This window comes from Nipponia nippon, unplaced genomic scaffold, assembly GCF_047370975.1.
Source record: "Nipponia nippon isolate SJK-2023a ecotype South Korea unplaced genomic scaffold, ASM4737097v1 scaffold_46, whole genome shotgun sequence".
NCBI lineage: Eukaryota > Metazoa > Chordata > Aves > Pelecaniformes > Threskiornithidae > Nipponia > Nipponia nippon.
The window spans coordinates 164,190-187,057 of record NW_028262365.1 but is presented as its reverse complement, the minus strand read 5'-3'; the positions used below and the strand labels follow the sequence as shown (position 1 = coordinate 187,057).

Genomic DNA, 22,868 nt, shown 5'->3' with positions numbered 1-22,868 from the left:
CGCCCGCCCCCACCGCTGCCGCCACACCTCCCGGCATACCCCGCGGGCGGAGCTGATAGGCTGAGAGCGCCGCGTTTCCCGGCGTGCTTTGCGCGCCCCGCCCCGGAAGTGGTATGAGGACTACGGGTCCCGGCAGGCCCCGCGCGGCCGCCATCGCCGGGCCCGGCGGGGATTTCCCGGGACAGCGGCGGCGGCCCCATGGCGGCGCGGCCCTGAGCGCGGCCCAGCCCGGCGGCCCGGCATGGCGGCCGCGGAGGCGGCGGCGCCGGCGCTTCCCGGTGAGGTGAAGCGGCCCGAGGGCGATGAGTGGTGCGACAGCGGCCTGGGCTCGCTGGGCGAGGGGCAGCTGGGGCCGCTGCCCGCCAGCCCCGGCCCCGCCAGCCCCGGCCCGGCCCCGGGCCCCGTCACGGCGGCCGCAGGCCTCGCTGAGCCTCCCGAGGAGGCGGCGGTAGCGTCGTCGCCGCCGGCCTCCGCCGTGGACCCCGCGGCCTGGCTGCAGCACGTCCTGGGCTTCCTCACCGAGGACGGTGATACGTGAGTGCGGGCGGAGGCGGGACCCCCGCCGTCCGGTGGGGAGACGCTGCTGCCCTGCGCGGGGTGGGGGGGGACCCGGTCCCGGGAGGGCTCTGGCAGCGGCTCCTGCCCCGCCTCGGGGCTGGGGGTCGGCAGGACCCCCCCTAACGCCGTCCCCCTGCTCCCAGAGCCCTGCACTTGGCCGTCATCCACGAACACGAAGCTTTCCTGGACTCCATCCTGCAGTACACGGAGGGCACCGAGTACCTGGACCTGCAGAACGACCTGGGGCAGGTGGGGAAGGGGGAGGCGGGTTGGGGGCCCCCCGGCCTCCCCACGCCCCCCGCACCCCCCGCCTGAGGGGTCTCTCTCCCCGCAGACGGCCCTGCACATCGCCGTCATCCTGGGCCTCTCCGGCTTCGTGCGGAAGCTGCGGGCAGCGGGCGCGGGGTTGTGCGTGCAGGAGAGGGGGGGGCACACGGCGCTGCACCTCGCCTGCCGCGAGGGACGCAGGGGCTGCGCCCGAAACCTGCTGGGACCCTCCCGGACCCCCCCGGCGCCCCACGACGAGGAGGCGCGCGCCCAGCTCGACAGCGTCAACTACGATGGTGCGGGGCGGGGGGACGCGGCCGTGGCGGGGGGACGCGGTGGAGGGTGGGAGGACGGCATGGGGCTGCCGTGGGGGAAGAGAGGGGCACGGTTTCAGGCGGGGGCCACACTGTGGAACCATGGCACGGGGACATGGGCTTGGGGGGGACGATGCTGTGGGGCTGGGGATCCTCCGTGGGACTGGGGGGCCGCAGCGACACCCCCGCTCCCCTCCCTGGCAGGTTACACCCCCCTCCATGTCGCCGTCCTCCGCAAAGACCTGGAGATGGTGGAGCTGCTGCTGAGCGCTGGCGCCGACCTCAACAAGGCGGTGAGCGCTGCCCCACGCGGGGGGGAATACAGGGGTCCCCTGCGCCCCCCCGAGCCCCCCTGACCCCCCTTTTCCCCCCCCAGGAGCCCAGCTGCGGCCGCAGCCCCCTGCACCTGGCGGTGGAGGCGCAGAGCCTTGAGGTGGCCGAGTGCCTGCTGCGCGCCGGCGCCGACCCCGCCGCCCGCATGTACGTGGGGTACACCCCCCTCTACAGCGCCCGCCACCGCCCCGACCCCCGCCTGCCCCAGCTGCTGCGGGATTTCGGGGCGCAGGAGCCCCCCGCAGACTCCGAGGACAGCTCCGACGAGGGCGAGGGCGACAACAGCGACGTAAGTGCTCCCCGACCCACCGCGCGCCCCAAAATCCCCTCGGCTCCTGCGCTGTGCCGATGGGGGGGGCTTGCCTTGCTGCCAAACTCGAGGGGGGCTCGCCTTGCTCCCCGCAGCCCCCCTGAGGCTCTGGGGGGGTACTGAGCGCTGGGTGTGTGTCCCCCCAGGAAGAATACGACGATATTGTCATCAACAGCGGGCGCTGCATGGACTGACGGCCCCCCCGATGCCCCCCCGAGTCTCCCCCTATTTATCCGGGGGCTCCCGATGCCGTTGGCTGGACTTTGGGGGAGCCCCCGCTCCCCCCTACCCAACCCTCTCTCCCCCTGGTCCCGGTCGTAGCATAGAGGATTTATATCAGTTGTTGTAAAATAAAGAGGTGTTCGGCCACCGCGCAGCCCCCCGCCGCCCCCCTCCTCCTCCTCTTCCTCCCGGCATCAGCACCAGGCAGGGGGTCACAGCCGTCCCCGGGGTCCCCGTGACCAGTGTGACCCCCCCGGGATCCTCCTTGTCCCCCCAGCAGCCTCCCAGTCTCCCCAGTTTCTCGGATAGGGGCTGCGTGTGCGTAAAGGCACGCGTGCACGGAGTGTGTGTGTGCGCTCGCTCAGGCGAAAGCACGGAGGAGCACGGGCCGAAGCTCTTGGGGGGGCGAGGGCGGTGTTTATTGCAGGGGCTCGTTAACACTGCGGGGCCCCGTGTCCCCCCGTGTCTATGTGTCCCATGTCCGTGTGTCCCCGTGGGATGTGTCCCTGTGTCTGTACGTCCCTGTCCCCATGCGTGGCGCTGTCCGTCTTTCTTCTGCGTCCCTTCTGCCCCTGTGTCCCAGGCGGCGTGGGGGCCCCCTCAGGTGTTCCTCCAGCACTTGGGGTGCCCTGGGGGGACACGGTGTCTCCCCGGGCTCGGGGTGTGAGGCGGGGGCCGCCTCGGGGTCCCCCCCGACTCAGGGCACCTCGCGGCCCCCCCGGGGCTGGTTGGGCCCGATGTAGCGCAGCAGCGGGGCCGGGGGCTGGGCGAGCACGGCCTGGCCGACGAAGGGCTGCAGGGCGGGGGGCACGCGGACGCGGCCATCCTGGGGGTGCAGAGCAGGGTGAGCCCCCCGCCTTGCACCCCCCCAGCACCCTGGGGTGCCCCCCAGTCCCCCCCAGCACCCACCGGCAGCTGGTTGCATTCCAGGAGAGCGATGAGCATCCGGGAGACGGCGCAGGCAGTGCCGTTCACCTGCGGAGGGCCCTGGGGGGGTTAACGGGGGGCAGAGGGGCTCGGGGACCCCCCGGGGCGGGGATTGCCCCCCACACCCCCCCCATCGCCCACCGTGTGCGCGTGCCGCAGCCGCCCGGCCCCGTCGCTGTACATGATGTTGAGGCGCCGGCTCTGGTAGTCCGTGCAGTTGGAGGCGCTGGAGATCTGGGGGGAGAAGGGGGGGCAAAGGGGGTTCGCAGGCATTTGGGAACCCCCCCCGCGGCACTTTGCCCCCCCGCCGGTTGCCCTCACCTCCCCGTATTTGCCCCGTCCGGGCATCCAGGCTTCGATATCGAACTTGCGGTAGGCGGGGAGCCCCAGCTCCTGCGTGGGCATGTCGAGGACGCTGCAGGGAGCGGGGCCGTCAGCGGGGGGACGCGCGCGGCTGGGGGGGACGCGGGGATGAGCCCCCCGCCCTCACCGGTAGTGCAGTCCCAGCTCGGAGAAAATCTCCTTCTGCAGAGCCAGGAACTCGGCCAGCAGCGCCTCGCTCTCGGTCCCGCTCTCTGCCGCCGTCACCCCGAACATCTCCACCTGCGGGGACAGGGGACGATGTCCCCCCCTCCACACCCCGCCCGGACGCCAGGGTCCTTCCCCCAGTTCTCCCAGTACCTTGGTGAACTGGTGGACGCGGTAGAGCCCCCATGGCTCCCGCCCCGTGTCAGTCTCGGCCCGGTAGCAGGTGCTGGAGCAGACGACCCTGGCCAGGGCGAGGGGGTGAGGACCCCCTGGACCCCCGGGTCCCCCCCGGGAAGGGGTGGGGGGTCCCCAGGGTCCCCCCCCAGCAGGGAATGGGGGGGCTCCTGGGGAGGGGTGCCCCTGGGGACCCCCTACCTGATGGGCAAGTCCTGCAGCCGCACGGCATGGTCCATGAAGTACCCTGCAGCAAAGGGATGGGCCGGGGGGGGCTGCGGGGCTCCTGGAGCCCCCCCGAACACACAGGTGACCCCATTTCCCCCGGTTTTCGCCCCGTTTCTCCTCACCTGCGATCCCCACCTCGGAGGTGCCGGCCAGGCAGAGGTCCTCGAAGCGGGAGGGGTCGATGTTGTAGACGGGCGAGGGGGTGGCATTGGGCTGCATGCCGCAGCCCTCCTGCGAGGGGGGACGGGGGGTCACGGGGGGGGGACAGAGCCGTCACGGGGCAGGGGGATGCAGGGACGGGGGTGGCACTCACGAAGACGGCGCCTCGCAGCAGGTCGGGGACCGTCATGGGCAGGAACCCCTGGGGAAAAGGGGTGTCGGGGGAGTGGGGTCCCCCCCAGACCCTCCTGAGCCCCCCTGGGACCCTCCTGGTGCCCCCCAGACCCATCTGACCCACCCTAGGATCCAGAAGACCCTCCTGGGCCCCCCCAGGACCCTCCTGACCCCCTTCCTGAACCTTCTGACACCCCCCCAGGAGCCCCCACATCCTCCTGTCCCCCCCAAGTCCCTCCTGGTCCCCCCCAGACCCTTCTTATACCCCCCCAGGACCCCCCAGATCCTCCTGACCCCCCCAAGACCCTCCTGACCCCCCCCACCCCTCCTGGGCACCCCCGTACCTTGGGTAGCAGCTTGGCCATGGCGAAGCGCACGAGCGCGTGCTGCAGCAGGGCGCCGGCCCCGCACAGGTAGTAGGAGCGGTGCCCCGAGACGTGCGACAGGCGCCTGCATCGCGGGGTGGGGACACACGCACACGCGTGTCACGGGGGACACGTGTGACGCCCGGGTGCCCCCGCCCCGGCGCCCGTGGGTGCTCACCGCTGGCGGATGATGTCCAGCCCCTCGCCCAGCTCCAGGTGTCCCTTCGGCTTGAAGTCAAACGCTGCGGGGAGAGAAGCGTGGGGAGCCTTCCTCGCCTCGGGCACCCTCCTCTTCCTCCCCAAAGCCTTCTTTGCCCCAGGGACCCCCTTCTTCCTCACCCCAGGACCCTCCTCCACGCCCCCCAAGCCTTCCTCACCCCAGGGACCCTCCTCTTCCTCACCCCAGGACCCTCCTCCACGCCCCCCAAGCCTTCCTCACCCCAGGGACCCTCTTCTTCCCCCCCCCCCCCCAAGCCTTCCTCCTCCTCGCCCCTGCCAGAAATCCCCCTCACGTGGAGGAACCCTCCTCCTCCTCGCCCCCCTCAGCCCCGGGGGACCCTCCTCGTCCCCAAACCCCCGCAGGGAAACCGAGGCACGGCCGCCCTGGCGTACCTGGCTTCTCTCCCACCACCTCCAGCACGCGGGCCTGGCTCTCGTCCCCAACAGGCTGGGGGAAGAGGGGGTGTCAGGGGTGCGGGGGGACGCGGTGCCCCCTTCCCGGAGCTGCCCCCCCCCCCCAGCTCACCGCCTCGGGGTGGGTGCGGTTGGGGAGCTGCAGGGCCTTGAGGTAGAAGCGCTCGTCCAGGGCGGCCTCCTCGGCCAGCAGCGCCTGCAGCTCCAGCCGGATCTGGCGGCCGCGGGCCCGCAGCACCGCATACCCGGGGAGCTGCGGGGACACGGGGCTGGGGGCCCGGCGGGGGGGGGGGGACACACACGCCCCCCAGCACCCCCGCCTGGCAGCGGGGACCCCCTCCCCGCGCCCCCCCGGCTCCCTACCGCCTCCGCCGTCTCCTTGTCGTGGGCGGCCTGCGGGAGAGAGCGGTGGGAGGTGGCTGGGGGGACCCGGGGGGGTCCCAGGGGTCCCGGGGGGGGGGGGGTGTCTCACCATCAGGGCCCGCACGCCCTGGGCCACTTGCCCCTTCTCGGTCTCCAGGCGGGCGATGCTGGCCCGCACCTCCCCCAGCCGGGACCAGGTCCGCACCTGGGGGCGGGGCCGGCGGTGGGCACGCCCCCTCACGCACAAGCCCCGCCCCACCAGGACACACAGCCCTTCCCCGGAGCCCCCAGCCATGCCAAAAGCCCCGCCCATTACCCTGGGCTCCACCCCCTCCACTTAAGCCCCGCCCTGCCCCTGCAGACCCTGTCCACCGCGGCAAGCCCCACCTGCCACGAGGCCACGCCCCTATAATAAACCCCGCCCCTTCAACAGACTGACCGTGCCTCCGAGGCCATGCCCCCATAGAGCCCCGCCCACCGCGAAAGCCCCGCCCCTCCGCGCAGACCCTCATGCCAGACCCCCCACCCGAAAGGCCCCGCCCCTCCCCGGCAGCCCCGCCCCCTCTGCCCCCACCTCCTCCCGGCAGCCCCGCCCAACCCAGAAGGCCCCGCCCCCCCGCTCGGGCCCCGCCCCGCTCACGATCTCGCGCAGGTCGCCCCCCCGCAGCGGCCCCCGCCGCCGCTCCAGCTCCCGCTCGCTCAGCGCCGCCACGTCCAGCTGCGGCCGCGCGCTCAGGCCCTCCCGCACGTGCTCGTAGAGGCGGCTCCGCCCCGGGGCCCCGGCCCCGCCCCCCGCCCCCCGCCAGCCCCGTGCCGCCGCCCGCCGCGCCGCCGCCAGCGCCCTGGGCGCCGCCATCTTGGACACCGGCGCGGGTCTGGCAGGCGTCACGTGGCGGAAGGGGCGGGGCTGAGGCTCGAACACGCCCCCCTGGAGCGCTCTGGCCACGCCCCCTCCCGGCTCCTACCCCGGGCTGTGCCCAGGCCCCTTCCCAGTGCCCCCAGCTCCTCCCAAATCCCTTCCCAGTGCCCCCAGCTCCTCCCAAATCCCTTCCCAGTGGCCCCAGGTCCTCCCAGGTCCCTTCCCAGTACCCCCAGGCCCCTTCCCAGTGCCCCCAGCTCCTCCCAGGCTCCTTCCCAGTGTCCCCAGGACCCCCCAGTGTCCCGAGCTCCTCCCAAATCCCTTCCCAGTATCCCCAGGCCCCTTCTCAGTGCCCCCAGCTCCTCCCCGATCCCTTTCTAGTGTACCCAGGACCCCCCAGTGTCCTCGGACCCCTTCCCAGTGCCTCCAGGTCCTCCCAGATCCCTTCCCAGTGTCCCCAGGTCATCCCAGGCGCCCCGCAAGACCCCTTCCCAGTGTCCCCAGGTCCCCCCCAGCGCCCCCCAGCACCACTGCACAGCACTCCTCGCACAGCAACAGCCTTTAATGGGCACGGCAAAGGACCAGCGCGCTCCCCCCCGGCGCAGAGGGGCCCGGCCCCGCTCCCTCCCCTCACTTCTTCTTCTGGACGTGGGCGCAGTCGTACTTGCCCCGCACGATGGTGAGCTTCACCCCCGGCAGGTCCTGCGTGCGGCCGCCCTGCACCAGCACGACGTGGTGCTCCTGCAGGTTGTGGCCCTCCCCGGGGATGAAGCACACCACCTCCTTCCCGTTGCTCAGCCGCACCCGGGCGCATTTGCGGTTGGCCGAGTTGGGCTTCTTGGGCTTCCGGATCAGGTTCTTGATCACCACCCCCTTCAGCTGGGGGCGGCCGAAGGTGGCCCCCAGCTTGGGAGGGGGCGGCTTGGGCCGGCCCTGCCGGTGCATCTGGTTGAGGGTGGCCATGCCGCCGGCCTGCTGCGGGCACAGGGGCACCGGCCGCCTCCCGGGCACGGCGGCGAGGAGCGCCCCGGCGGCTGCGGAGGAGAACAGAGAGAGGGGGTCAGCGGCGGCGGGCGGCTCGAAGGGCCCCGGGCGGGGACGGGGAGCGAGGCGGGATACGCACCGCAGCCGCGCAGCGAGGCCGTGGCCCTCAGCAGAGCGCGGAGCGGCATCCTACGGGCCCGCAGCAGCGCAACCGGCGGGGCCTGAGGGGGGAAACGCCCGGTTAGCGCTCCCCGAGGGGCAGCAGCCCGGCCGGGGCCGGGGCCGGGGCCGGGGCCCGCACCAGAGACCGGCACCGCCGCGCTCACCTCACACCGCCGCCATCTTAGCGCCCTACTACCCCCCTGCTGCCGCCTTTCCCGCCGCGCCGCGCTCTGATTGGACAGCGGGAGCGCCAATCTCCCGCCTTTCGCTCTGTGATTGGCCACATTCTCCTTTAGCCCCTGACCACCACCTCTCCTACGGGTGCGCGGTGGGGTCAAACCGTTGTGCGGGGCCCCGCCGTCCCCGCCCGAGACCCCGCCCTATGCCCCGCCTTCCCCACACGAGGCCCCGCCCTCCATCTGTGCCCCGCCTTAGGGGGCGGAGCCTGTTGCCGGGGGAACGCGGGCAGGGCGGGTGCCCGGATGCGGCTCGATCGCAACATGGCGGCGGCCGAGTGAGCGGCGGGGGGGGGGGAAGTGGCAGCGCTGGGCTCGTCGTGAGGGGTGAGCGGGGGCCGAAGGGGAGGCGAGGGCCTGAGAGGGACGTGGAGGAGCCTGAGGAGAAGGGGAGGCTGGAGGGGGGCACAGGGGCCTCGGGGGAAGGGGACTTTGGGGGGCCTGAGGGGAGATGGGAGGGCCTGAGGGGAGAAAGGGGGAGACTGGGGCTGGGAGTCTGAGGGAGAGAGGAGATGGGAGAGGGGCTGAACGGGGGGATAGGGGGGTGGGGGCTATGGGGAGGGAGGGTGCTGAGGGGTTGGGGGTTTTGGGGGGAAGGGGGGGTGAGGGGCTGAGTGGCCCGGGGAGGAGGTGGTGTGAAGGGTTGAGGGTCCTGGGGGAAGGAGGCTGGGGGGGAGAGGCTGGGGGAGCCCTGGGCCAAAGAAAGGGGGTGTGAGAGAGTGCGGAGCGGGGTTTGGGGGGCTCCTGAGGAGCTGGGGTGGGAGCTGGGCCAGGGGGCGGGGAGCGGGGGACAAGGGAGCTGCGTGGCCTCAGGGAAAGCGGAGAAACTGGGGAGGGGGGCATGGGGCCTGCCCAGACCCTCGGGGCTGGCGGGGCGAGCGGCAGGAGGCTGGGAGGGGAGCCCGGGCAGGGCAGGTGGGTTGAGCCCGGGCGTGGAGAGGAGCCCTGGAATTCAAGGCGAGGCAGGAGGAGCGCTGGCAGCGGGCGGGGAGACCGAGGGAAGGGTAGGGATAGGGCTCTGCCTTCCTCCGAACACTCCTTGTCCTAAAAATAGTTAAAATTGTGGGTTACGGGGTATTGCGGTCTAGGCACCGTGCCGGGCCGCGTGTCAGGGAGCCTTACGGAAATCTCTTGTTCTCATGCAGCGTCTTTCACCGGCGGATCCCGGCATGCTTAGCTGAGTCGGAAAAGAGTTTTCCCTTCCTCGCAGGTAGGAAACGGAGACAAAATCATTTGCCTGGAGAAGCCCTTTCTCCCCAGGGCTCCTGTCACCGCGTGTCGCTCTTCAGAAGTCCTTATTCTGTGTGTGTGCTTTGCGATCTGATATCGGAGAAGGGTCTTTCTGTGCCAGCGTGTGTCTGATGCTCTTCCCCGAGCGCAGGAGGGAGGAGAAGCAGGAGAAGCACGACCGCTGTCGCTATTAGGTTGGCATAGAAAAGCCCTCCTCGGCTCTCTGGGGTGTGGAGATGGGATCAGCCCTCTCCCCATGCGCTCACTAACACGCTGGGATCCAGCTGGGCAGGAGCAGGTTGCAGGAAGCACAGAGAGACATCCAAGAATTGTTTTTTTTCTGGTGTCTTTTATCTGCGTGGTTCTGTCTGGTTTCGTACACCCACTAGCGTTCACGGGGCGCTTCTCTCCGCGGCAGCCAGGTGAATTAACGGTCGGTTGAGCTGCAGAGCCCCGGGGTGGATTTTTCCAGTGTCTCGTGTGACTTTGGGCTGGGCGTTTGGAGGCAGCTGTCGCGCAGGAGACGGCATCCCTCGGGGCTGCCGTAACTCCTCTGTCTCACGCCGAACCCCTCAAAAATGGGGTTTTGCCCCGGTTTTGGCACATCGGGAGCAGGGCAAGAATAGAAATTGCAGTCTCCGAAGTCCTCTGCGGCGCTGCCGTGGCTGTAAACGCGGGGCAGCGGTGCCGTGCTGGTCCCTGTGCCGGCCAAAACTGCCAGCGCCGGTGGTGGCAGCGCCTGGATAAGTTGTTAGCAGGGACGGAGAATGGACGGGCAGGAGTGCAGGCAGCACGTGCCCAGCGCTGGTGCGGTTTTCGGGCTGTGAAATTATTAATTTGTGTAACTCCTTTCCCTGTACCCACGCGTTCACTCAACCAAACGTTATCTGCCGCTGGAAATGGGTGCTCTGCGCTTAGTTTTCTGTGTGTTCCCATCGCCGGTGGTGCTTTGTTTGTCAAAGGGAAACGAGAAGAAAACAAGAAAAGTTTCATGATTAGTTTTTAGTTGCGTTTTCCCTGTAATTTACTGAGTTTTGCAACAATTAACCGGGTGGGCTGCAGAGCCGCGGAGGGACTCTGGCAACGCCCTACACAGTAGGCTCGTAAATAATTGGATTTATTGAGAATACCCAGCTGTGGAGTGCAGCGGTGGGGAAGATGCAACCGACCTTAGGAGAGCTGTGGAGAAAAAAAAGAAAAAAAAAAAAGGTGGTGGTGGTTTTAAATAAAGCCCCAAAGTTTGAACAGTGGCCAAAGAATTAGCTGCTGGCTGCCAGTACAAATATTAACTAATCCTGGCAGCCTTTTAAGGCAAGTATCTTTAGTTCTGGTTAAGAAATAAACCTGTTAGATGTATGGATTGTCCCCGGTGCAGGTTGAGGGAGGTTTTTTGGGAGCTGCGGCTAAATGCCACGTAGGAATAGGACTGAAACGTGGTACCTGGCAAGGGTGTAACGTGAGGCTGTGCGAATCCGTGGCCGGTGTCGCACGGAGTCATCTTCCAGCAGCTAAAACCACCTTTAGAAAGATCCCTCGGAAACCTCCTGGCTCTGCTGAGGAGTTACCACCCTGCGATTCCTGAATAAAGGTAATTAACTGGGATGTATTCAGGCATTGGAATAGCGGCAGAAGTTTCCCGGGAAGATGGCGGTGGGGTTGCGGCAGCTCGGGTTGCGTTTCACCTCTGCCGAGTGGAAACTGCTCTGCTCCCCTTCCCGTGTTGTGCCAAGTTCCCAGATGTTTTCCAGATCCTGGTTATCTTTATTTGCATGTGTGGAGGTGACATTTATTTTACCAGTGCTTATCAAATCTGCCAGAAGGAAGCCATCACTATAAAAATAAAAAAAACCCAGGGTTTTGCTCCGAACTATTCAACACGCTTTCTTGCCACGCTGGTGACTCGTTTATTGATGCGTGGGCTCTGCGAGCCGTGGGTTTGCACGTTCATCTCCGTTTAGAAGGTGGAGATTTCGCTGCTGACGTCTCGCGAATTGCTGTGGGGATGAGCAGAGCAAATCAGTGCAGCCTGAAACCTGGACGGCGCACGCTTGGGAGCTGCGGGAGCAGCGAGGAGGGGAAAGCAGCACCGAAGGAGATTGGCTCTGGAAGGGACGAGGTTTGGGACGGGGCAGCTCCAGAGCACGTTCGTGGAACATCCCTGTGACGTGCTTTTCGCTTTGCAGGCTCGGATCCTCCGCACTTGACTTTTCCAATGAATAATTTAGGAATTTGTGGGTGTTTGGCAGAGGGGGTGGGAGTGGAGGAAGCCTAATTTTTCATCACCGCTGGTGGTTACAGCTTACGTAGGGCCTTCATGGCCAATTTAGCACTGCTGGAGAAGAAAAGGTTCCCTCCGAATGTCGACGGGACGTTTTTCTGGTGCTGCGGGGGACCGACACGCCACCGTGCTCGCATTCTGGCATGGAAAAAAACAGCCTTTATCGCACCGCATGCTTTCTCCCCGACTCTGGAGGGATTTCCCAAGTGCGCTGCCAGGTTCGACATCCTTTTCCCAGCCAAAACGAGTGCCCGGAATATGAGGAGCGAGGCTGACGTGCCTGCGGGTCCCGGCTCTGCAGCGAGCTTTGCCTCCCCGTTGAGATCGCTTGCTTTGCGGCCGCATCCTCGGCGCTCGGAAGGAAGGACGCGTCCCCCAAAGTCCCGCCTGGCTCAGGGGGAAATCCCAGAGATGCTTTCACGGCTTCCCTGCAGCCTAATTACAGCTGCATCTTTTTTATTTAATAAAAACTGATTTCTCCTGAGCTTAGGGGAGGAAGGGAGGAATATTTGCCATCTGCCTCACGAATCGAGCCGCGGTAGGTTTAGTGTTTTCAAAGGCAGCTTTGTGTGGCGCAGGCGCAGCTCACGTTTCCAAACCAGCTTCCTGAAGGATTTGCTCGTTTTGTAGATTTTGATTAATTGGCATAATCGGCAATCGGATAATCTTTTATTAACTCTTCAGCCCCTCGCGTGCTCTTTCTGCAGCTTTAAACCAAACCCTTTAAAGCGTCGAGTAAACGATTCAGGGCGCGAGTTTCTCGCTCGGTTTTCGGGCGCTTGCGTCGCAGACGGAGGATGTTTAAGTAACGATTATTTTCTCTAATAAAGTTGGACGTAATGAAAGCGTAATTCTTTTGAACTGTGCTCGCTCCGCTCTTCCTTTCCCCGTGTCATGCACTTACACAGTGCAAATAAGCTATAATTTCTGTAAATTATGTGAGGGGCTAATTAAAGGTTTTACTCTACTAATCAGCTTGCAGTTTAATTAGCACCAAATGGTAATCGCTTGCTGAAACATAAATTGACTTCTCGGCTGCCTGTTACAGGAGCATCCAGCCCGCTCCGGCGGGGCTGTTGGAAAAGGGGCACAGGGGTGCTCTGCCTCCCATCCCGGCTTCGTTAACCCCAGCGCCATCATGGGCATTAACGAGTTGTTGCCAAAGACGTAACCTCGCGGCTTCACCTTCCTAACGTGCAGCGTGCTCCGGCTGGGCAGGCGGTATCAAATCGGGTCGTTGAAGTCTCTTGGCCTGATGAAGGGGGGAGCCTCAGCCGGCACGCTACCTGCTCAGAGCTTTTATTTCCCTGTTTTCCGAGGCCGGGCTGTGCGAAGCTGACTCAGCTGCTGGCCCGCAGCGCCAGCACGGCCGCACGTTGTGCAACTGTGATGTTGTTTTTACCATTGCTAATGCCACATCAGGGCCTTTCCAGCGAGCGGAGCACCGATCACTCTCTAAACACACCCTGAAATCGCCTCACAACACCGATATCTTGTTGCCCTCCTATCCCGGAGCCTCCCCGCTCATCGAGAGCACGTGTAATTAATGTGCCGTGCGGGGGGAAGAGCTAGAGATGGCCGTGTCAGTCCCGGTTCGCATTCTTGGCATGCCTCGCTCCCCTGACCCTGCAGCTCCTGGCTCGGAGGAAACCTTGCGTTGCAAAAAAAAGCCGAGCCCAGCCAGAAATTCACGCTCCGTGGAGCATGTTTGGGTCTGGTGGCAGCAGAGAATTGTGCCAAAAGGTGTCGGTCGCCGTCCACGTGCGCTGTGAGGAAGCATAACTGTCCCCAGCGAGGACACGGAGGTACGCGAGGGGTCTGAGGTGTCTCCCTCTCGTTAACGCCGAAGGGGAGGCCCTGGGTTTTGTGCTTGTGATTGTGTGGGGTTGGTTTGGGTTTTTTTTCCCCTCTTTGCCTCCCTGAAACAAATACTTCAGCCGATTAAAATGTTCTCGCCTTACAAACTGCCTCTGAGTGACTCCTCCTCTTTCTTTAGAGAGCAGGCTCCTGCAGAATAGCTGCTGCGGCGGGAGGTGGATTTAACAAGCGCTGGGGTAGGGCTCCCGCGCTCCTGGATCCCCAGCCGATCGCCTCCCCCGTCTCCCAGAGCTTTCGCTAGCGAAGAGCAGCGTGGTAATGTGGCAACCCAGCTTCGGTGTCTTGCTGGCGCCGTGAGAGGCAGTGGCAGGGCTGCGGTGTCTTAACCCCACCAAGAAATCCCCCCTTTGCTGGTGCGTTCTCCGCTGGGAATATCCGCAGCGTCGGGTCGGCGGAGGAGCAGCGCGGGCAAAGGTGGGGATGTCAGCAGCGATGGGGTGACGCTGGGGGAGCCTGGGGCTGGTTGCAGGGCGTCCCTCCTTCACCTCCCGCTCTCTGCATGCGATTTAACAAGCTCCCTCATCGTCAGGTGAGAGGGACGTGGCATTTCGGAGCCTGGTATACTTGGGCTGGTGGTCCCCGCTCGGTGTGTGAGGACTCCGACTCCAGCAGAGCTGTCGAGGGTTCGTGCAGGGACCCCTCTGCCCTTGGAGCAGAGAGGGAGTGAGAAGAGGAGGTTGCCCACCCCACGTCTTTCTTGCTCAATAAGGATTTTTAAGCCCAAACCGTGTTTAGAAGTACAATCCGCTGCCTGGTTGCATTAAAATCATCATTACAAGTAATTCCCCTCCCAGGCTGCTGGGGCAACGAGACTGGTTGCGCATAAGTGGAAGAGACTTTGGCTTCCTTGGTGCTTGTTTATCATCTGAAGCTTTCCATCGCCTATCGACCCGCTCCCAGGTTAGGCGACGTCCCCGCAGGGCTCTTTCCTGATGCGAATTACTGACCTTGTGCTGCTGCCGGGGTTATCTGGTTTCGATAAATAATAATAGAATGAAAACAACACGGTCTCAGCAATCTCCCTCTCGCGCAGCCTCTCCTCTGGCAGCCTCGAACGCGCGCCGTCCCCTCGGCGGGAGGTAGGTGTGTGGGGGACCCCACCCCGCGTTTCGGGGTGCCGGCATTGCTGTGGGATACGCGGCCGACCGAGGGCCCCCGTCCTGCGCGGAGGAGCCCCGAGAGGTAAATCTGGAGCGCGCAGCAGCTCCGAGCCTGGCGAAGGCTAATCGGGTTTTGTCACAAGCCCAAGGTCGAGCCTGTACTTGCTTTTCTTGTTTCTTTTCTCTTTTTATCCATTGCCGAAGAGCTGGAGCATCTGAATTAAATAAATGAGGGAACCTTGGATGGTTTTTTTACTTCCCTGGTGGCTTAATGCCTTGTTAAGTTGTTGGAATAAAGATATCGGCTACGGATCGAGTTCCTCTCCTCTGCCCTTGACCAAAGGGATCTTCTGCGTGCGAAGAAACCTGTTTGTCCTGGCCGGGATAAATGGGAGGAGAAGATGCCAGATATAAACTGGGAGACTCTCTTCTTCTTTTTTAAATCCGTTTGGAACTTCCTCTTGAAATCGCACTCGAGGGTTTGGTTAACCCCGCTGCAAGCAGGGGAGTCGCAGGTGTGATAGCTCCTCGGCTGGGTCGGCAGTTATTCCTCATTCCCTCTCCCAAAACAGTTTGTCTTTCTGAGGTTTTCCACACCAGTTGTTAAACTGTTTCTGCTCCCAGAACAGATATCCCAAAAATGGAGCGTGATTTGTGTTTCTTGTGCTGGGATGACATCCTTTTAATTAAAAGCACCCGCTTTTGGTATTGCCGGGTACGTAGTAGGATGGCGTTTCTTTAGTTTTGGATCTTTTAGGCTGGATTTTGCTCGAGGATTGTCACTGTTGTTCAAAAAGCAGCGCTTTTGCCTGACGCCGCTTTGCTGGGAAAGCAGCCGCGTGCGGAGCTGGTCCTTGGGGCCGAGCTGCCGGGGCTCTTTGCTAATTAAAACCGACGTACGTACCCAAGCGCAGATTTAGATCTTGGCTCCAGGTCCTTGTCTGTGCTCCTGGCCGGCATAGGTGTAGGTCTGCAGGGTTTTGAGGAAGGATTTTGGGTCAGGACAGCAGCTGAGAGCTGGGCTCGAGCGTTTCCAGCCCTCCCACCCCTCCGGCACATCCAGCTGGAGATGCTCTGGGTCCACACACGGACGTTAGGTCGGGATTGAAACCGGAGCGCGTGTGAAGGCTGCGCCCACGGGCCTCACGCCTCCGCTGCCTCCCAGGGGTTTCAGCACATCATCCCCGCTCAGAAGCGAGCTCCGCGCACCCCTCCTGGCTGGCTCCCTATTTAATTTCTGCGCTAATTGTTTTCTGGTGCCCTGGGGTGCAGTCCTCTTGCCCTTCCCACAGCAGCCAGGCACCAGAGCGCTTCTGCTTGGGGATTAAATGAGCAAAGACTTTCCAAGCGTCCGCCAGCTCGGGGAGAAACCTTGTTTGAACGTAACAGTGGTGAAGGCGGAGGTTAGGAAGCGGAGTGAGTTTCGTGTGATATCCCGCATCGAAGGGTCGCCTGGCAAAGCAGAGAAGAGCCAGAGGATCAATTTGGGTCCGGAGCTGATTTTGGAAAGTGATTTCCCAAAGCGCCCCGAGATTTCATCTCCCGTGTGTCCGTGCGTGCAGCTAATTCTGCTTTAAAGGGAGAAATTCGGTCTGCGGCGCTTCTGCCTGTCTCTCTGGAAACGGAGATAAGGGTAATTGGAGCTCATGCTTCGAGGCACAAATTGTGTCTGCGGGGAATGGGAGGACCAGCCCCTTTCTGGTGCAATATTGTGCCACGATGTTTTAAAGTGAGAGTTTCTGGGTGCTGGGCGGCTTCGTCTGGGGGTGGGGAGAGGATTGCACCGGTCCCACGAAGCTTCAGAGAATAAGGTAAAATTTTTGGCCACAGCTCTTGGTGGGTACACCAAAAAACAGGTCTACCCTGTTTCTTTTTCGTACAAAATATTCCAATAGTTTTGGAAAATTCCCCTCGCCTACATTGTTGTTTCTTCCTCTCACGCTGGTTTTTTTGAGCACAGTAGCTGGTTGCATGAAGGACGCGGATCCTTTTCCGAAGCTTGCCGTTGGCGGCGTCTGCTGTTCTCTAGCACCTCTTCTCTGAAGACCTCGGAGCTCTCTGTAATCATCTTCCGCTCGGAGAAGCCGGTATTATCCTGCTCTATTGAAGGGGAGACCGAAGTGCCCAGAGGTGACTCGCTGCTTGTCGCAGAGCGAGTCGGGAAGAGCCGGGAGCAGATTCCCAGAAACCTGCCTTTTGGCGTTAAAGCAGGAAAAGGGCTTGAGTTGTGGCAGGGTGATGACTCCGGAGTGGATGGAAAAAGGCAAGAATTGAAATTAGTTTCTCATGCAAAGCCTAAGCTTTCTGCCACGAAGAAAATGCCTCACTAGGCTGGTTTTTGTGCGTGCTGGTAACTCTTTCGGACCCAGCGTTGCGTTGCCACTGCTCTGTGGAGCATCAGATGCAGATGGAAATAGCAAGGCTTTGTGTTTGCACAGCTCTGAAACAATATTTTGATTTTCTGGCTTAACCCTTGCTCGCTTACACTGGGCTTTGCCAAAGCGATTACTCTCTTACAGCTGTTCACAGCAAAATCCTGTGGTATTAAGGCAATTGTACCGGTATAAATAAATGGGGAGATCTATCCAGATGCGAAATAACCTGTCAAAAGCTCCCCTCTGTTTTCTAGCAGGTAGTTCCCCGATTTTGGATCACGAGGTGTCTGTACAAAGAGCTGTGCCCACACAGGCGAGTGCTGCAGCCATCCCCAGTTTCAGCCAGCGGTGTTGCTGGCCACGTTGCACAGTCAAATGGTTGCTCGCTGTCGCAAGCTCTGCTGAATCCAAACTGATTTATTCCTTCAAAACAACCCCAACAAAACAACCTCCTGCAATTGTTTCCCTTCCCGTTTGTGGCGGGCGATGGGATTAAGGTTTAACCTCTCTCCGCCTGGTCTGCGGGTGGCTTCGGAGGGAGCTTGGCAGGCACTTGCCTTCCCGCCCTGCAAGCCCCGGCTTGTCGAGGTCCGCAGGCTCCTGCACCTGAAACTTCTGCGCAAGCATTTTCCCCGCGCTCGGGGCGGGAGCGGCGATGTCTCATCACGGGATGCCGCTGGATTCCATGGTGGGGGTCACGTAGCCGCGGCCCTGCGCGGTGCCACCGACTCTAATGCGTTGGACTCACTTTTTTGCCTGTGCTTCCCTGTACGGTCAGAGCCATCGTGCCAGGGTGGTGGGACAGCGCTGGGGCGTCCCGCGCGGTGCCCCCCAGCAGGACGGAGGAGACGTGGCCTCGCAAAAGGCTCCTCTTTGGCAGCAAATGTCTCGCTGTGGCCACAGGTAAAAAACGTTTGGGGCTGCTCTGTGCCGCGCGGGTCGAGCTCGAAGCCCCGCTGGAGTTGCAGGGACGTGCGCCGAGCACCAGCACTTGAGCAGAGCTTTGATGTACCCGTACCCTGCACCGCTGCGTCCTGCAGGCCGGAAGTTTTGCTCTGGGACAGCAAGATTAAAGAAAATTAATCCCCTTTGATCGAGCTTTTGAGGCTGCGTTCGGGGAGGTGCGTTGCCTCTGAAACCAGGAGGATCCTTGCAGGCGTTACGAAGTACTTCAGATGCTTTGAGTTCCAGGATTCCTCTTCCACTCCATCGTCTGCCTGCGGATACCAGGTTCGTTTAAGCTCATCCATCCCAGGTACCGTGCCGTCGCCCCGCCGTGCTCTCCCACCGCCTGCATGCTCTGGCAGCCTCGACCAGGTCCCTGTTTTCGGCCGCTCGTCTTCCTCGAGCGGCCCAGCGCGGGGCTGGGAGGCTGACACCTCTCCTCTTTGAAGGTTGCCGCTCCCAGCGCGGGACGGTTCCCTCCTCACTTGTGCAAAGCCAGCCGGGCCAGTTCAACCCGCCCTCGCCGGCAGGTTAAACAAACCCGAGCAAAGCATTACGCTTCCACCATCTCAGAGAGGCAGACGGCGACGTCCTTGGCTGGAAGAGGACGCCTGTCTCTGCCGCTTCGCTTTGGGTTTGTCCTTTGAGATCTTCTATCCTCGGAGAATGTGATACCGTCAAGGAAATCCCGGGTTTCCAGCTGAGCTGCCGGTGGCACTTCTAGTGCAAGGTGATTTATCAGCAGGTACGAAATCGTCTTGGCGCAGTCCTCGCTATGCAAATATCGAGCCGTCGATCGGGGTTTTTAAAGCAAAATGTAAGAACAAAGGCTGGAGCAATATCAGCTTGAAGCCACGTGAGAAGTTTATTGCCAAATAAAAGGCAATAGCGGGGCTGAGTCTGTACCGCACAGGCCGTGGGGCGGATGAGGTCTTTGTCGTAGCCGATACATCGCTTTTTTCCACTCGTATTTTGGAACTTTGTTGTGTGAGCAAAGCCTGCTTCAGTTTCTGGTAGGGTCAAGTCGCAAGCGGAGTTAATTTTGGAGATAAGCTTTTGTTCTGGGGCTCCGAGGTGCTCCTGGGATGTGCTTACACGGTGGGAAGGGACTAGTGAGGTGGTACCGAGCAGGCGAGCGTGCTGCAGGTTCAGGAAACATCAGGGTCGTCTGCAAGGCGAGAATTAGGAAGACATGCGCCTTTGCTAATTTTGTTCAAATTCTGAAAGATTTGGGGGCTAGAACTATTTCTTTGATGTGCTTTTATCTTTCTATGAATTAATTAGCGTGTTTCACAAGACTCTGAAATTGATGCTGGGGGCTCTTTGTGCTCTTGGCAGCTGAAGAGAGCAGCTGGTGAATTTTTGTAGTCACAGCAGCTTTTGAAGACGTGGAATCAGAGGTTTTTAAGCCACTGCTTGTTCGTACTGCCACAAGAGAAATACATTTCCAGAAGGGCAAATGGGTTTTGCCTCTTGCGTTAACAGAGACATCGTGGCTCAAGTTCTTCCCAGTTCTCCGCCGCTGTTTTTCTCCTTCCCAAACAGATAAAACGAGGAACCCGTGAACGCTAAAATATAATCTTGAGCCAGTTCTCGAGCTCCTGGGAGCTTGAGATGAATTCGGTGCTTTTTACCAAGCCAGGTAACATCTTAAATCACCGCGGCCGCGGCTCTCTGTTAAGGTTTTAAGCCCCCACCTTCTCCCTCCGAGCACGCGCGCAGCTCTTGCATCCCGAAAGGCTCCGGCGCCTGGCACCGACAGATCCACGCTCAGGAATCCGCCCAGCACAGGCGTCCGCCCGTGGAGCTGCCGTTCGAGACCCCCCGAGCCACGCGGCAGCGTCGGGATCCTCTGTCCTGGTGATGCCAGGAACACCCTGCTTGGGCTGCACCGAAACGTGCTCCTTCACCGCCTCCCCCAAACACCCGTGGCATTCCGGTATCTTCTCCAGCTGAGCAGCGTGAGGTTGTAGCTTGTGAAATTGGAGAGAAAAAAACCAAAGTGATGGGAGAGGTTAGTTTTCATCCGAGGATCTTTCTTTTTTCCCCCCGGATGCCACATCCTTCTGATGTGATTCTAGGAAAGCTTCCAAGCGCCAATTAGCAGTCCGATGGTGGTGCAGAAGATATTTTGATCCATGAATATTCTGAAAGAGAATGAATATGAGGAAAATTAGCACAAATGGGAAGTGAGCAATCTCGTTGTAAACCATGATAGATGATTAACATTCCCGACTGTATTTTTTTTACCCCTCCTCCCTACTTGTAAAAGGCATTTGAATAAAAATAAGACCTTCTCAGCTGGGAGACATCGTCGGGCTCCATCGGATGGAGTTGGCAGAGGCGCAGCCATGGTGGCTCGACTCTTCACCCACAGGTGCCTGCTGCTTTCCTCCATCTCGCCCTCACTGCCCGGTTCGTGGTCTGGCACCTTCCTGGCAGACGCCGATGGGGCGGACCGTGCACGGCGGAGGCTCGCAGCAGCTCGGGTGGCAGGCACAGCAGGCTGCCGTCGATTCGCGACACCAGGCGAACCTCCCAAGGTTGTCTGCGAGACTCGCCGGGCCAATCTGAGGGTGTTTCCTTTGAGCAAACACTGAAGGGAAGAAAAGAGGGGAGCGAAATACGCACGCTGACATCAAAGCCTTGCTTTTCTGTGCCAGAGAGGGCTCAGACACCGTTCCTCCTCGCAGCGAGCGAGGCAGAGTGTGCGTACCACCTCACAAGACCCACCAACTAGTGCTGCTTTCGTTTAGGAAACGGCATCGTTCTCGTTCAGCCAAAAGACTGAGGAAGAGGCAGAGGCTTGAGGCAGCAGAGTTGTGATCCTCACCCTTAGGTGAGGCTCCGGTGCCCAGATGAGGAGCTCCTTGGCTCATCCTCATGCAGAGGGTCCGGATTGCACCTAGCATCCCCTGGCCAGGCTTTGGGGCTCACGTATCTTAATAAGGGCTCTTAAAACCAGCAAAACCCACGGGAGCCGGGGCTGCAGGTCTGCGGTCCTGGCCATGAGGGGTTTGGTTACTGCGGCACCAGCATGTGCCGGTAGTCCCTGCCAACAGCACGCTTCAACGCCGTGCTTTCTACCCGCACCCCGGGGCACGGACGTGCTTTTAGGGGCTCTTGAGAAAGCTGGGCGAAAGCGCGGAGGGGACGTGCAGGGGGAGGGAGGCAGGTTGGAAGCGCGGCGTGGCAAAGGGCTGCTGCCCTGACCGGGGAAATACCCAGGCGAGGCGGGCTGGGAAGGCTGGTTCTTCCTGCCGGGATAGCCGGCGGGATTTCTGCTGGCTCTCGCCTGCCCTTTCCCTCTCCTTCCTTCCCCGTCTCTTGATCCCGAGCCACCCGGAGGGGCACTTGACTGGCTGCTTTGTTTCAAATGTTGCTGCCTCATTGGTTCCCGGCTCAAATCTCCTCTATTCCTGCTCCGCTTCTCGCAAGCTTCGTCTTTAACCCCTCCGAGCCTCGCGACGGCTGTGCTGCTATCTCCTCTCCCGGCTATTCCTCCCTCTGCGCTCTCCCGACGGATTACTGGCCTCGCGGCGTGGGTGAGAGTTCAACGGCGGTGGCACTCCCAGTCCCGGAAAATGGTAATAAGGCCTGTTAAATCACGGGACTGTAGCGCTGGCATTGGTCACCGTGTTGGGTGCACGGAGGCAGTGGGAAGCTGTTATTTCAGTCGCTGACTCTGAAGTGGGACTTGCTGCGGCGGGAAGAGAGCAGGACGAGCTTCTCTCGGCGAGCAGCTTCGCCTCACCGGACCCCCTTTGGGGTACGCCAGGGTTAACCGCGCTGCTCTCCCCTGTGCCGATCTGTCCCCGGCACCTGACCACCGGAGGATGAAGGTAAGGGAAGTCTGGCTGTCCCGGTGCGAGCCCGGAGCCTACGGGAGCCTGGCGGCAGGAGCGTCTGCCTGTGAAACCGGTTCTGGAGCACGATAAGAGCAGGTTGGGAAGTGCACGAAGCTGGGAAAGTCAGCACTGTGGCAGGGAGGGGGAGGAAATGCCGGTGGGGAGAGCTGTGTGCCAGGGCCACTGTGTTGCCAGGTCCCCTGAAGGTAGCGATCGTGTCCCCCACGGGGCCAAGAGTGGCCGTCGGGGTCCGGGAGCCAGGTGGGGGTCCAGGAGCGTGGACCCCAGCCAGTTTGGGGAGCTGATGGCGGATCGCCCTGATCCGTAGGTCTCCCCACATCCCGGCCCTCTCCGGCCCCGGCGAGGACGGGGACGCTGCGGCCCCGGTCCTGCGCTTGTCCGCCCATCGCTCGCCGGTGCTGGGGGAGGCGTTTTGGAGTTTGCAGTGTCAGGAGTCGGGAGCACTGCCGCCGACCGGGAGCGTTGAGCCAGAGCTGCCGGCCTCCAACACGAGCCGTGAGCCCCCCAGACCCCTTTCCCCCCGCAGGGGCCACCCCTGCACGGTTTTGGGGGGATTCCTCAGTCCCCGTGCCCCTCCCGGGGTGAGAGCTTGGGGCGATCGCCTTTCCCTCCCGCCCCTCTGGCTTGCAGGAAGCAGGAGGATGGTGAAGGTGAGTAATGCAGAGTCTGGCTGATTTTTATGTTTGGTGTTTTTAATGAGTTTTAACCAGGGTGTTTTGGGAGGGGGGAGCACCGAGGGCGGACTCTCAGAGGAGGTTTATTCCCCTTCCGAGCCCGAGCGGGGTCAGGCAGCTGTCGGAAACGCGCGGAGCAACAGGGGATCTCTCCATCTTGCTGGCTGAAGCAGGTCTGTTGTTCGTTAGTGGCGCTGCGAGGTGAGGCCGGTGTTTCGGGGGGGAACGGAGTTATTTCTGGCAAGGAGGAGGGGAGGGAAGCCCATTTGCATGGGGAGGAAAAGGGGAAAAATTGAAACCCAGCAAGCAGGGGAAAGCTGAACCCCACATCTGTGCCACGCGCGGGATTTGGACTTTAAAAACTGAATATCCTTTTGGCACGGGCTTCCTGCCTGGCCGTGGCTGGCGTGTGGGTTCATGGTGTGGAAGGGCTGGTCACTGGCTAATGCTTCCCAGCTGGTGTCAAGCAAAACATTGTTCTTGCCTGGAAGGAAGCGGTAGTAGATAGTGTCACCCAGAGCCAGCTGCCTGCTGTCACGGTGGGAACGGGGCTTTGGGGGCTTGTAAGACCCCCTAAAAACCCTCGTACCTGAGCCTCACCTGGCTCGAGGAGGAGACCTGAATGCCACAGCCGGTTGTGAATCGGTGTGGTGGGCGACGGTGCTGGCACCCGGGGGGTTCCCCGTGCTCTCGGGGGTCCCGTGGGCTCCTCCACCCTCAGAG

The 22,868-nt window shown here is 62.2% G+C and overlaps 4 protein-coding genes across 9 annotated transcripts in view; 2 read left to right on the top strand and 2 right to left on the bottom strand.

Annotated features, from left to right (window-relative positions):
- Window positions 1–132: 132 nt before the first annotated feature.
- On the top strand, window positions 133–2,158 carry NFKBIB (NFKB inhibitor beta). The gene is made up of 6 exons (XM_087729608.1): window positions 133–534; window positions 702–807; window positions 893–1,121; window positions 1,344–1,432; window positions 1,516–1,761; window positions 1,929–2,158. The coding sequence occupies exons 1-6, from the start codon at window positions 242–244 to the stop codon at window positions 1,974–1,976; spliced, it is 1,011 nt and encodes a 336-aa protein (XP_087585734.1). The 5' UTR covers window positions 133–241; the 3' UTR covers window positions 1,977–2,158.
- Window positions 2,159–2,399: 241 nt separating this feature from the next.
- On the bottom strand, window positions 2,400–6,417 carry SARS2 (seryl-tRNA synthetase 2, mitochondrial). 2 transcript variants are annotated; one of them, XM_087729606.1, is made up of 16 exons: window positions 6,196–6,417; window positions 5,665–5,760; window positions 5,556–5,585; window positions 5,305–5,445; window positions 5,172–5,226; window positions 4,738–4,801; window positions 4,539–4,644; window positions 4,175–4,222; window positions 3,984–4,092; window positions 3,835–3,880; window positions 3,613–3,700; window positions 3,422–3,534; window positions 3,253–3,346; window positions 3,073–3,165; window positions 2,914–2,979; window positions 2,400–2,830 (listed from the first exon to the last, which is right to left on the bottom strand). In XM_087729606.1, exons 1-16 carry the CDS (start codon window positions 6,409–6,411, stop codon window positions 2,702–2,704), a joined length of 1,494 nt encoding a protein of 497 aa, XP_087585732.1. In that variant the 5' UTR covers window positions 6,412–6,417; the 3' UTR covers window positions 2,400–2,701. The 2 variants fall into 2 exon arrangements, with proteins under 2 accessions (XP_087585732.1, XP_087585733.1); XM_087729607.1 differs by lacking the exon at window positions 5,665–5,760.
- A 538-nt stretch (window positions 6,418–6,955) lies between these two features.
- On the bottom strand, window positions 6,956–7,869 carry MRPS12 (mitochondrial ribosomal protein S12). The gene is made up of 3 exons (XM_087729611.1): window positions 7,725–7,869; window positions 7,538–7,619; window positions 6,956–7,448 (listed from the first exon to the last, which is right to left on the bottom strand). Exons 2-3 carry the CDS (start codon window positions 7,584–7,586, stop codon window positions 7,045–7,047), a joined length of 453 nt encoding a protein of 150 aa, XP_087585737.1. The 5' UTR covers window positions 7,587–7,619; window positions 7,725–7,869; the 3' UTR covers window positions 6,956–7,044.
- A 62-nt stretch (window positions 7,870–7,931) lies between these two features.
- PAK4 (p21 (RAC1) activated kinase 4) overlaps window positions 7,932–22,868 on the top strand; it is a 26,724-nt gene continuing 11,787 nt past the window's right edge. Inside the window, exons 1-3 of one of the 5 annotated variants that reach the window (XM_087729602.1) lie at window positions 7,932–8,123; window positions 8,942–9,006; window positions 12,353–13,109. The gene's annotated coding sequence lies outside the window, so the exon portion shown is untranslated. Of the gene's footprint in view, window positions 8,124–8,941; window positions 9,007–12,352; window positions 13,110–13,624; window positions 14,262–21,227; window positions 21,445–21,554; window positions 22,122–22,868 lie in introns of those variants that run through there. The other 4 variants (XM_087729600.1, XM_087729603.1, XM_087729601.1 and 1 more) reach the window with 4 other exon arrangements.

What these genes read in the sequence shown, in the direction of transcription:
- NFKBIB (XM_087729608.1), top strand. Translation starts at nt 242, where the DNA reads ATGGCGGCCGCGGAGGCGGCGGCGCCGGCGCTTCCCGGTGAGGTGAAG. An exon ending in CGACAGCGTCAACTACGATG is followed by an intron (nt 1,122 to 1,343) that starts GTGCGGGGCGGG and finishes CCTCCCTGGCAG; the next exon opens with GTTACACCCCCCTCCATGTC. An exon ending in GCGAGGGCGACAACAGCGAC is followed by an intron (nt 1,762 to 1,928) that starts GTAAGTGCTCCC and finishes GTGTCCCCCCAG; the next exon opens with GAAGAATACGACGATATTGT.
- SARS2 (XM_087729606.1), bottom strand. Translation starts at nt 6,411, where the DNA reads ATGGCGGCGCCCAGGGCGCTGGCGGCGGCGCGGCGGGCGGCGGCACGG. An exon ending in GGTGGTGGGAGAGAAGCCAG is followed by an intron (nt 4,802 to 5,171) that starts GTACGCCAGGGC and finishes CTCTCCCCGCAG; the next exon opens with CGTTTGACTTCAAGCCGAAG. An exon ending in TGGAATGCAACCAGCTGCCG is followed by an intron (nt 2,831 to 2,913) that starts GTGGGTGCTGGG and finishes CTGCACCCCCAG; the next exon opens with GATGGCCGCGTCCGCGTGCC.
- MRPS12 (XM_087729611.1), bottom strand. Translation starts at nt 7,586, where the DNA reads ATGCCGCTCCGCGCTCTGCTGAGGGCCACGGCCTCGCTGCGCGGCTGC. An exon ending in GGCCTCGCTGCGCGGCTGCG is followed by an intron (nt 7,449 to 7,537) that starts GTGCGTATCCCG and finishes TCTCCTCCGCAG; the next exon opens with CCGCCGGGGCGCTCCTCGCC.